This window comes from Prosopis cineraria, unplaced genomic scaffold, assembly GCF_029017545.1.
Source record: "Prosopis cineraria cultivar Desert tree isolate PC_DT_omini unplaced genomic scaffold, ASM2901754v1 PC4, whole genome shotgun sequence".
Lineage (NCBI taxonomy): Eukaryota > Viridiplantae > Streptophyta > Magnoliopsida > Fabales > Fabaceae > Prosopis > Prosopis cineraria.
The window spans coordinates 4,707,258-4,719,462 of NW_026555335.1; the positions used below are offsets into that span (position 1 = coordinate 4,707,258).

At 35.9% G+C, this 12,205-nt stretch overlaps 2 protein-coding genes across 4 annotated transcripts; one reads left to right on the forward strand and one right to left on the reverse strand.

Annotated features, from left to right (window-relative positions):
• Positions 1-2,071: 2,071 nt before the first annotated feature.
• On the reverse strand, positions 2,072-7,596 carry LOC129309758 (ribose-phosphate pyrophosphokinase 4). Of its 3 annotated transcripts, XM_054951464.1 has the most exons (8): positions 7,512-7,596; positions 6,812-7,389; positions 5,426-5,741; positions 5,028-5,123; positions 4,815-4,883; positions 4,604-4,732; positions 2,590-2,686; positions 2,072-2,509 (listed from the first exon to the last, which is right to left on the reverse strand). In XM_054951464.1, exons 2-8 carry the CDS (start codon positions 6,931-6,933, stop codon positions 2,376-2,378), a joined length of 963 nt encoding a protein of 320 aa, XP_054807439.1. In that variant the 5' UTR covers positions 6,934-7,389; positions 7,512-7,596; the 3' UTR covers positions 2,072-2,375. The 3 variants fall into 3 exon arrangements, with proteins under 3 accessions (XP_054807439.1, XP_054807440.1, XP_054807438.1); XM_054951465.1 differs by having other exon boundaries at positions 2,072-2,506; positions 6,812-7,582; XM_054951463.1 differs by having other exon boundaries at positions 6,812-7,578.
• A 1,186-nt stretch (positions 7,597-8,782) lies between these two features.
• Positions 8,783-11,475, forward strand: LOC129309297 (multiple organellar RNA editing factor 2, chloroplastic-like). The gene is made up of 4 exons (XM_054950813.1): positions 8,783-9,231; positions 9,353-9,450; positions 9,556-9,621; positions 10,978-11,475. The coding sequence occupies exons 1-4, from the start codon at positions 8,807-8,809 to the stop codon at positions 11,118-11,120; spliced, it is 732 nt and encodes a 243-aa protein (XP_054806788.1). The 5' UTR covers positions 8,783-8,806; the 3' UTR covers positions 11,121-11,475.
• Positions 11,476-12,205: the final 730 nt, after the last annotated feature.

The window sequence follows — 12,205 nt, forward strand, 5'->3', positions numbered from 1 at the left end:
GCATCTATATAATTAATTTACTAAAATACCCCTGCCAATTTTTTTAATTATGATATATTTTTTATTTAATATATGCATATTTACTAAAAAAACTTTTGATTTACTTCAATGATTGATGAAGGGGCAAATATGTCAAATAATTTCATACCTGGAGTTATTTTTGTCTAAAAAAATTCACTTTCATGGAACTCATCTCATTTCCATGGGTCTTATCATGGAATCCAATTCAACCTATTTTGATGAATTTCATTTCCACATGAAAATCCATTTCATGCAAATGTGAATTGCAATTTCATTTTCATTTTCATGTCTCCATTTCCAGCATACCAAATGAAGCATTAGTTACAATTAGTTAAGCTTCTTAAATATGTCATTAATTTTTTTTTAAAAAATATTCATACTTAATATTTGAGCATAGTGACTTATTAATAACCCTAACTTAATATTTCTAAATAATGTAATAAAATTACCAGACAATTGTCCAATATTTTTTTATATTTAAGTACTAAAAATGCTTTCATTTATCTCTTATAAAAAGAAATGAAGGAGTATGCATGATTTAGAAAGCTTTTTCCATCTCGGTCCATTTTGAGATATATTTCATGGCTATATATAGGCAATATCAACAAATATAAATAATTAAAGGTTCCAAAGCAAGATCATTATTCTTGCGAGCTCTCATCCCCTTTTGTTTGTCTTTGTAATTCTTTCAATTACTTAGAAAATGACAATTCCTCAAATGACGCTTCAATTCTTTAAGAGATTAATCTTATAATTGCCGACTATGTAGATATCTTGAAAAAACAAAAAAAAAACTTTATTTTTAATGTTAATTCCAATTATTGGCATGGAACCTCATAATACAGTGAATGTTTTATGGCAAGCAAGCTTCGGATTCTTCACAATTGCCCCTCGGCCATACAAACATACGAGTTCTCTTCTTGCTAGAGATATTGATTGACTGTGCTAATTAAATACCAAACTCAACCAAAACGGTAAAAAAGTTTTCTGTAGGGGGGGCCGTAGAATATCAATTCTCAACATCTTTATATTGCCTATAGATGGATATAGTGCAAAGCATAGAAACCTGATCCATGGAGTCTATGGCTTGTCATGTTGCAGAGTCCATTATCAATAAAATTGAATTTGTTGGGTCAGAGTTATACTGGAAATAGCAATTGCCATATTTTTTAGGGAGAATTACATCCAAAAATTTGGAAAGGAAGTTAATCACAGACAAGTACCAATGACAAGTCCATTCCAGAAAAAACAAACATATATTCCTATCTTAACCATAATATATTTTGCATTAGTTTTTTGTCTATAAATAACTCTTTCGTTAGGTCCTTAAATATGATTCTCCTTATTTTTAAGTAGGATCATAATCAACTTAATTGCTCATTTTTATTGCGGGTGGGTGAGCATCATTGAAACAGCAAAACAAACTTCTAGGGTCATGGAGATTGAACAGAGATTGAACTTAACTCCGTACGTTTGTACAGAGATTGCACAAATATTGCATAGAAGTTCTATGGTATTGACTAGAATTTGCATGGAGATTGAACGAAAATCATCAACTTCTGGTGCTGCATTTTTTCCCCCATTGGAATTCTTGGTTGAAGATATGCGGAGAAGGTTGTAGACATGAGCTCATATAAAAGGATGAAAACTTTTATATTGGCTCTAGAGGTTGTCAAGTCTTCCCTTTGATATGAACATTCTTATTGATCCAGGCTTTTCTTAAAAAGTAATGTGCCTTACTGTAAGGATAGAGACGCAAAAGTCGTTTACCTAACTCTAAATTTGTCCTCGTTTCCAGAGTAGCTATTTACTTAAGATTGATTTGAAAATCTGATCGGTGAGAAGGCACCAAACTAGTAGAGAATTTCCATAACAGATTCCCATACAGTTGGAGTGGGTTAAAACTTATAAATAATGGTAAATTCCAGGGCCTCTGATTAGTCACTTGCAATATTTTCAAGTTTTGCAGCTTGCCTTTCCCACCCAAATAAATAATGGTAAATAAAAATAAAATAACAGTCTTTCTACTTGGAGATGCGGCAGACAAAGATCACTCCAATTATCGGCATCGTATCTCATTAGAAGCTTCTCCTAAGTTCATGTGACACAAATTATGCAGGGAGCTTTCATGCCCTTTGATTACAACAATCCCTAGGGCTCGATAACGCATCTAAATATTGGTCCTTTCCTAAAATCAGAAGAGTTCAGATAATATGAAGTCAGCTTCATGAATTTCCTTGTACAAAGTTTAGATGATAATGCAGAGAAGTAAATGGATGCTGTAATTTGCCAGCAATCACTTTCTCCGCAAAGCTTCAAAATATTATTCAATCATGATTTTTCTTTCTTGGTATTCAAATTTGTAGGGCATTTGCAATGGACCCTGCCAGACTTAACACTTCAAATGGAGCATTATTTGCTATAGCTTTCACAGTGACAGGGCAAGAATCAGTGATCCAGAAGTATGTAAATGCATTCTTCGAGCCTTCTGCGAATTAAATTTAACCGGTATAATCAGAGATGTAAAAATATAGTAATCCAGTATTTGCAAATTAAGCAGAAACTCACCATTTTTATGAGTGAAACGCTCCCATGATTGTTTAGGAAACACGCCGTGGGTGACATAGGCGCTCACCTTCGCTGCACCATGAGCTGCCAAGACTTTCTAGAGAAATCCAATAGGAGAAAGACAAAAATGTTAAGCTGCAACTAGATGCAAATGATTGCATTGATAATACAGTTCTCACGCACATTTTAAGTTGCAGCTCATTTGAATTGCAAACGTAACATCCATAAACTCTTACCAAAAAAATTCATCCAGTGAATATCACCTCAACATGAGAAACTGTAAATAGAAAGGGAAATAAAACTTCTGATCCAAAATCATTTGCCACTTGCCAGTCACCATTAGGTAAAAATGAACAGGAGAGCTAGAGAGATACTCAATCTCATTGCTCTAGCAATGGATCTAATTTCCCCTGGTGAAAAGTTGTGTTACAGTTAAGTGTTACGAAGTATTCTAGAAATTCAATAAGGTGGTTGATGCAGGAGGATGCTGGAACATCATGCAAGCTTGCCAATTCTCTTTCAATGTTACCACAATGAATTTTCAAATATACTGCAATTTCCATAAATCATAAAACCTAAAAATCCTAACAACCTATGTCACCAAGGTCACAATCATCATCCACAGCCTTTTTTCTTCTTTCTAATGCTCCCCATTCCTCTGCCTCCAGACCTTATACCTTCCAATTCGCAAAACTCAATCACTCAACTTCCACCCAAAATCTGTTGTACTTGTTTGTTAGGCGTATACAATTGTGCATTCATATGGTTTTATTGGTAGACTAAGAGCAACTTAATGTAGTTAAGTTTGGGACCCAAAAACGTGTGCATATTCCTTTAGGAAAATTTGTAGGTAGTTCTTAGGTATGCCAACCCAGATTATTTATCAACAAGTTAAAAGCTCACCAACTGGCACAGAAATACATTTAATTTGATCAGGAAAACTTTTGAAAAATTCTCCTATGTTACCCACAAGTATAACCTTCTATAGCCTCAGAACCTCCGGGATTTCTTACTTGCAGTGGGTTAGAGCCATTGCTCTATTTGATCTTTTTGTGTGGCCTAAACAAGTAACCATGAACTACAATCAAGAGTATAGATTCCACAATCAAGCCAAGGCATGTCAAATCCTATTGATTCTGTGAGTCTCCAACAGTGTGGGCACAAGAAATGTGTGTCAATTCTCTAGAGAAACTATTCAAACCCCATAAGATATAACACTTTGGGACTACAAGTTATAATCTATGCTAGGTGCTTAGGTAACTAGTTTCCATTAGGAATGTCAGGGGCACGGGTAAGGCGTCTTTCGAAACTGTGAGTACAGAATAAAGGTATACTGCCTGGAAGATTGTATAACTAACCTTGACAAAAAGGTTGTGAAACTAACCTTGAGGGTGATGTGGGCACATGGTGCAAAGACAGGGGAGGCTAATGGAATTCAGTTATAGGCTGTTTTGGGGTTAAATATGGATTGGGGGAAAAGGGAAGGCTTGAGGAATTCCTGGAGAAGACTGAGGGCCTAGTAGTTTGTCTTTACTAAGTTCCTTTTCTCTTACTTCTGGTTTGCTGTTTCCCATGTTTTATTCTGCTAGTTGTGCTGTCATTAGTCTTTAGCATATGTAAGCCAAAAGATCTAAAGCAATGGTCATCTCTTGTTTTATTTTGTTTAATGACAACAGACCATCATACAACAATTGTTTTCCACTCATTAAGGACCTAGTGCTTGTATGGATCTTATAATGCTGATCCAGAAAATTAATATAACATCTAAAAGTAATATGTGCTGGCAAGAATATTTATATTGATGCATGTTCATTAAGAATGCATCTGATACACAGGAAATGTTTAAAAAAGTATTCTTGTTCACTTTAAAAGTACATAGATAGGGATGTGGATAGAGAAAGATTTGCAAGGATGGAAACCCCATTCAATTATCCCCAACCATGGCAAGAATGAGAAGCTGCATAAGCACAATATTCCTTCAAAAATCAACAACTTTATAGATTGAATCACTGACCTGACACTCAATAAGAGTACCTCCAGACTGGACCAAATCATCAACAATGACTACATGACGTCCAATAGGGTTCCCTTCTTTTAGTCGAACTATCCTCTTGTCACCTTCACGAACTTTTGTACAAACCAACTGCCACTTCAAAGTATTAGAAGGACAATGAAAGAATTACTTACAGAGTAAAATGAGATACTTATAGTTCTAGGAGACTAACCACAGGAAAATTCTCAAACTGCTTGTGGAATCGCTTCCAAGCACCATCATCTGGAAATGCAATAACTATCTGAAGAAACCAACAATTGGGAATTTAGGATATAAAAAATTAAGGCAACCGACACTGCAAGGTGCCATTAACATAATGTAATCATTTCCTCCAACATTCCAACATTAAAGATAAAACATGTGTAAAGTATAGTATAGTACTCACATTATCAGCATCAGGAAGCTGGCGCAGGCGTTGCTTTAACAATGGAATTCCAGTTTCAAACAAAGGCAAAACCTCATCTCCAAAGTAAAACCTCTCCTGCATGATTTGCACAACTACAGCATAATGATACAGTGGAAAATGCTAACATAGTTTTTATTTTTTAGTGAAAGCAATGAAAGAAAAAGTAAAAAATAAAGTGTTTAAGATACATCTAGAATATAAGGAAAAATTAAAAGAGCCAGAATTAAAGCATAACATACATCATACAAAAGTGAAGCAATCGTACAAATGATTAGCCACTAACAACACCACTAAAAACAACCACAATCCACAAGGATCTCAAATAAAACTAAAACTCCAAGCATACTACTTCCATTTTATGCATTAAGTATACAAACCTGCAAAGCATGTATATCATATATGACTAAACTAGTTGGGCCACCTCTTGATACAGGAATATCAGAGAGCATCCTGGCAAGGGTGAATGCAGTTGCTACATCTCCTTCTTCTTCCATGCGTTCAAAGGACCCAGTTGGAAAGAAAGGTAACACTAAAGTGAAGGAGGCAACAAATAGACGCGGGAGTGCATATATGACAGACAGTTGTTCAAAAACAAGTGCTGGAGTGCTGAAAGATGCAAGAAAAGCAACATGTTGACCTCGGAGCTCTTCTGCATTATGTATGTAAATATTTGGAAATCCATCAGCAAAAGACCTGGTCAAGATTCAAAAAGGAAACAGAATCATCATTCCATATATGTTTTCAATGACAGAACTATGTTCATAAAATAACTTCTTGTTATAGTTTGATGAAATTGCACATTTGCTTTAAAAGACCAGACCCACAAGTAGTCAAGTATGTGAAAGGACCTTTATGGAAAACAAAGCGAATAAAATTAAGAAAGGAACATAAATTAAATAATTTATACAATTAGAAATGATAAAATAATAAGAAATCAAATCAAATCAAGTACAATAAAATAGGACGCATGAATTGCATAACTTCACTAATTCATATAACTAAAAAATATCACAAAATAAAATTTCAATGCAAATTAGGCCAACACAAAGCATTAAAACATTAGTGGACAGCCAGACTGACCATAGCAATATTTTTCCCCAGTAATCGTAAGAGAACCTAAGGCAGTCCTCCACATCAATATATATTACACAATATTCACAATGTTTTCATCTAACACCACCATGTTTCATGTTAATCCCGAGCCTATATGAAGAGATACCGTAGCCTGGTAGCTAGTGAAACCCAGATTCACAAATAAACAAAAGTTTATTCATGCAGAAGTTTTTCAACTAGTACTAATAAAAATTCACAAAAAAAAAAAAAACCACCCCAATATATATGGAGGGTTAGTTTTAGAACGTGGGTTGGGGGCTCCCACACCTTAAGATTGAGCCCATGACATTATCAGACCAAAAAGGCTGAGGTATTGGTGTTGGTATTATTGTTAAGCCTTAAAATTGGTTGAAAGAGCAGTTATGAGTTTGCTTAACCACCTCCAGTAGCTTAAATTTCACCTCATGATCAAAGGCAAAATCATTTGTCAAGGCTGCTACACAGTCTTCACTTTGGAAACATTTAGGAGAAACAAACAAATGAAACAATAACCCCATAACATTAACAGAAACACCAAAACTGGCGCATTACATAGGGGTGCCCAGATTGAGAAGGGAGAACAAAATATAAGCTTTTCAAGAGGAAGAGGAATTGTATACAAGTCACTGGAGGTCACAAGAAAAAAAGGCAGAGAAAGAGAAGTGAGAAACCTCCAACTGATATTCTGAAGAGTGATATGATCAGATTCTGCAGCAACCTTGCGAGCAAGGTCTTCACATTCGAGGCAGTAGAACAGATTGATTTGCTTCTTCCAAGTCTTCTCCGTTGCCATTGCTCTCGCTTCAACAGTGCTAGCGGAGCGGACAACGCCGGCAATTTAGGAATGTAAAGGGTTTAGGAAGACAGAATAAATATACAGTGGGCTTGCGACTGCGTGAAGAAAACGAGGGTCGTAGGATGTGTTTGCCAACGGGTTTCAAGTGCCCTTTGTTTGGTCTTGGCAAAAGTATGTGTTCATGGATGCTTGATGTAATTTTTTTTTTTTTTTTTGGGGGGGGGGGGTGGGTTTGGTAAATCTCGGTTTCCCGTTGTGTGAACGTACTTCTTCCCCAGACTGATGGAACCTGCTTTTCTGTTTAGCGTTTAGCGTTGGGAGCATTAACGACAAAATTATATCCTCAAACAGCTCCTGGCAGTCTGGTAGAGAAGAATAATCGCATTCCCATCTCATGCATCGTCTTGGGAAGACGAAGAAATCGTGGAACACACAGAGCGTCAAATCATCCCACTGTTTTTGAGACCCGTCGCATAAACAAAGCATCATAGCATCGAGAGAGGCATTTGAAAGATTTAAGTGGTTTAGACTTTAGAGAGTAACATGGATTGGAGAATGCAAAGAAGAAAACGTACCGCGAGAGAGATGGAGCTGCAACGTGGGACAGGAAGCGAAAGACGGGAACGGAAGTGAGAGAGCTAGCTGTGATTAGGTTGATATCCACTGGGATAATGGCTCGCATGTGAATTGCATTTTAGAGTTACGTTCCTTTTATATTATGTTTTTTTCAGTATTTATATTTAAAAAAAATATAACTTTTAATCCTATATTAGTTAGTTATTACAGGTACCTATACTTTTTTTTAACATTATAATCATTATATTTTTATTTTTTGATATTATGGTTCTATCCATGAATAAAGTATAAAAATTTTAAAAAAAAATTTAAAACACTAAAAATAAAAGTGTAGGATTTAGAATATAAAAAAAATGTACGAACTTATAATAAAGCGCGAGCAAAATATAAAGATATAAAATTATATTTAAAAAAAACTCATTCATGCAAACTTTTTAAACCGTACATTTTGTATAAATATACTTGATAACTTTTGATTTTTTTTTTTTCACGAGAACTTCAATGAGATATTGACTTGCATTGTAAGGATATGAGGCTGGGAAATGGTAATGGCCAAATTATGAACAAGGGCTCAAAAATAAAGTCTTAAACATGAAAAATCTGTTAATTATAAAAAAACAAAAAAAAACATGAAAAATCTATTCAGGTTAAAAAAAAAAAACAGACACATGAAAAATCTAACAGTCGTCATCATTACATCATAACATGTCTGTGTGTCTGAGTTTACTTAAACAAAAAAGTTATGAAAAAATATAAGGGACTGTTCAAAAAAATTTATATCAATTAATAATTAATTATTATTAAAATTTAAATAAAAAATTTAAAAAAATTATTATTAATTTAAAATATGTTATTATTAAAATTTAAATAGATACTTGTTGATAAAAGATTAATTTAAATCGATAAATATTATTTAAATTTTAATAATAAATAATTCTTGATTGATATAAATTTTTTCTAAAGTCTTTAAGTGAATTTTTTTTTAAAATAATATGAGATAAAAATGATAAATCAACTAACACTCTGAAAACAAACCAAGCATGCATTTGGACGATGGAGAGTTGCAATTGAAGTGCATTGGAATGGGATTTTTCTTTTTTTTTTTTTTCAATTTGGTATTGGGTAAAAACAATGACGGAAAATAAACCAACGAAAGAGAATAGCTTATGGGCCTACGCTCTTCATGTCTTGAATCTCAGACCAGTCAAAAGCCCAACCCATAAAATCTTGCTCTCAGGCTCGAAGATAAAATCCTTGCAAAACCCTATCTCCGGATCATCCTCTACCTTTGGAAATGGCTGTTACCCTAGCCCGAGCTCCTTTCTCTTCCTATGCTCGCCTGTCCATCTTCCTTCCCAGACGCGTTCTCTCCACCACTTCCATGTCCATCACCCAATCCCCTCCTATCCCAACTACCTTCCTCGCTCGCAGATCTCTCAATCCTCTTTCTCAAGCCTTGCGTTCGCTTGCTCCGGTTCCCACCGTCACTCGTTTCACCGCCGTCCGATGCCGCGTCAACCGGTCTGGCAACTCCGCCTACTCACCTCTCAACTCGGGCTCCAACTTCAGTGACCGACCGCCCACAGAGATGGCCCCTCTATTTCCCGGCTGTGACTATGAGCACTGGCTCATTGTCATGGACAAGCCCGGCGGCGAGGGTGCTACCAAACAGCAGATGATTGATTGTTATATACAAACTCTTGCTAAGGTTGTTGGAAGGTATAATGTCTTTGGTTGCCGCGTTGCTCGGGAAACTGACAGTTTCCCTTCTGACTTGATTTTAAGAAATGTTTGAGCTGTTATTCACTGTACCCGTCTTTCGATTCTCCTCACTTTTCAGCGAAGAGGAAGCCAAGAAGAAGATTTATAATGTTTCTTGTGAGAGGTACTTCGGGTTTGGGTGTGAAATTGACGAGGAGACATCTAATAAGCTAGAAGGTTTGTTGCAGATTTTCTTTAATAGTTGTCTTTCTGTGCATGATCAGGACCTCAGTTTTCCCTTTTCTCACGTTTGTATGTATCATTGTTATTTTCGGTCAATAGGGTTGCCCGGCGTACTGTTTGTCCTCCCTGATTCATACGTTGACCCAGAAAATAAGGATTACGGTGGTAAGTATCGGAAGCTTTCCAGTGTTGCTTGAGCTTCGATGTTGGTTATTGCGTCTTCTTTGCTCAATTTAGTTCAGGTTTCTTATTTGTTTTTCTCTTAAAAGTGTACCAGTCCATCGCGATAATGTTAAATTGTCTTTCGTGCAATTTAGCGTTTAATATATGGACTTAAATCAAATGTCTCTCCTAACTGTTCTGTGCTTTATATGCTTTGTGGAGATGCAGATCAGTGGAGATGAAACACTTTAACGTTTTTGTTATTTCTCCTCTTCAGTGCTGTGTGTTATATTTCTGCTTATTCGTACTCATCGGAATTCATCTGCCTGAAATGTATGGTTTGCCATATTCTGTGGCTTATGCCCAATTGTTTTTAGGAAGATGACACGAGATGATTCTTAACCAATCAGTAGCTTGTTCTAAAGTTTGTAGTAGTACTCTTACAGAGCAATATGAATTACTGCAGCTGAAATGTGGTACACCTCTAATTTTGCTTGATTAACCTAGTTAACAAATGACAGTGTGTAGGTTCTGTTCTTTTCCTTTTCTCCTAATATCAGCAGTCCATCTTGGCAAAGCTAATAACTCTCTTTGGGTATTGACTAGTTTTGAATGCTAATGGACTCACATAGAATTTCTCTCTTATCCTGTTCTGTAGCTTCACCAGTACATGGAGTTACAGTATCATTGGAGTTGATACATCAATATCCCCTTGCAATTACTCCTTCAATCTCATAATGCCATTTCTGTTTTATTTTTTTTCTTCTTGCTAATTTTGGTGTTCAATTATGTTCTGTTTCTTTTATAAAAAAATAATTGGTCAGTTTGAACAATGTAATTGCTTCTGTCAATCAATCAGACACAAGTTCTGTTCTATTCCTCTTTCCATAGTTGTGCCAGAGCACTTTAAGATGTTTGATTTTAATCTCAGTTATCCGCTATGTTGTAAGATCATAATTTGCTTTACCTCTTGGTTAGCAGTCCATCTTGGCAAAGCTTGTAACTCACTGGGTAATGTCTAGCTTTGAATGCTAATGGACTCACATGAAAGTTCCCTCCGATCTTATTCTGTCACAATACTAGCCCATATAGTGTCAGAATCATTGGAGCAGATACAATACAAGAAGTCATTCTTTATACCATCTTTCCTCCATGGCAATAGTGATGTTTATTAATTTTATGTACTTAGAAAATCGAAAGGGCTGTGCTACAATATTTCTTTGAGTACGAATTCATATTACATGTGAAGATGGTCCATTGATGATAGTTCTCTTTGATCCCGATGAGGCCCTGATTATTCTTAATCTGTGCCATGACTCCAAACATGACTAATTGAGCTTTCAAACTAATTTGATGCAGCTGAATTATTTGTGAATGGAGAGATCGTGCAGAGATCACCTGAGAGACAGAGAAGGGTGGAGCCGCAGCCACAGAGACACCAGGATAGACCAAGATACAATGATAGAACTAGGTATGTCCGGCGTCGGGAAAATCAGCGTTGAAGGAGCCATATGTGATTTGAAAGATGGGTGTAGATAAGCTGAAAGAGGTGGAGTAATGTTCTTTCGTAGCTATCATTTGGATGCTGATATTCGAAGTGGTTACAATGCAATATGTTTGTAAGGGTCACGTGTCAGTTGTCGAACTAGCATGAAATTGTGTGGGCTAAAAAAGAACTAATGTTTGTGACACATTTTTTTTTTCCTTTTTTTTTCCCATGAAACATAACGTTGAACAAAATCTCTAGCAAATTCGAGTTATTTTGTTATTGTACTCAACCTTCAGGGTGCCATTGGCACATGGAAAAAGAAATGTGGGGAGACTTACGTCTGATAGATGGAGAAATTATTCTGTTTATTGGATGGAGTTTCTCATTCTCTTTTTTTCCCTTTTTTTTTTAACAGTGGAGTTTCTCAACAGTATATTGGGTTGATTTCTTGGTGTGGTGCGGGCAACTTTTTGTTCGATGGTTAATAGTTACTAATATAGGGTATTGTGCTTTTTAAACTTGTGACACTGTTAAGTTAGCTAGTAGTTGAAGATGGCTTAAAATTAAAACATGCATATAAAAAATGGCAGGATGAAATACTGTAGTAATATTATTATCTGAGCTGGGAAAAAGGTACTGTAGTAATGTGGTTATTGTGCTTAACTTGGGTAATTAGCTAGCATTTCGCTAATAAAATGAAACCGACAAAGGAGCCGCTTGGAATGACGGAAATTAAGTAGGTAGAGTTGAATCAATTTACTCTGTATTCTCAATTTTTGGATGGAGCAATTAAATAGGCAAATCTATTCGCTCTCGTTGCAACGTTAGGCGAGTTAAGTATATTAAGCTCTGGTAACAGTTTCGTGCTACCAAGATGACATCTTTTATGATTTAGTCACTCCACACATCCGAGGGGTTCCATCTGCTTCAATTATTACGACGGCCTTCACTCCAACACCATCTCGTGAACTTTAGGCCTATGGCTTCTTCGCCCTCTATTCCACACATCTGAGTCTTGTGTTATTTTGTTCTTCCCTTTATATTTTGTTCCGCCTACTAGGCACTAGCAACTACTAATAACATAAGTCAAGAACCATC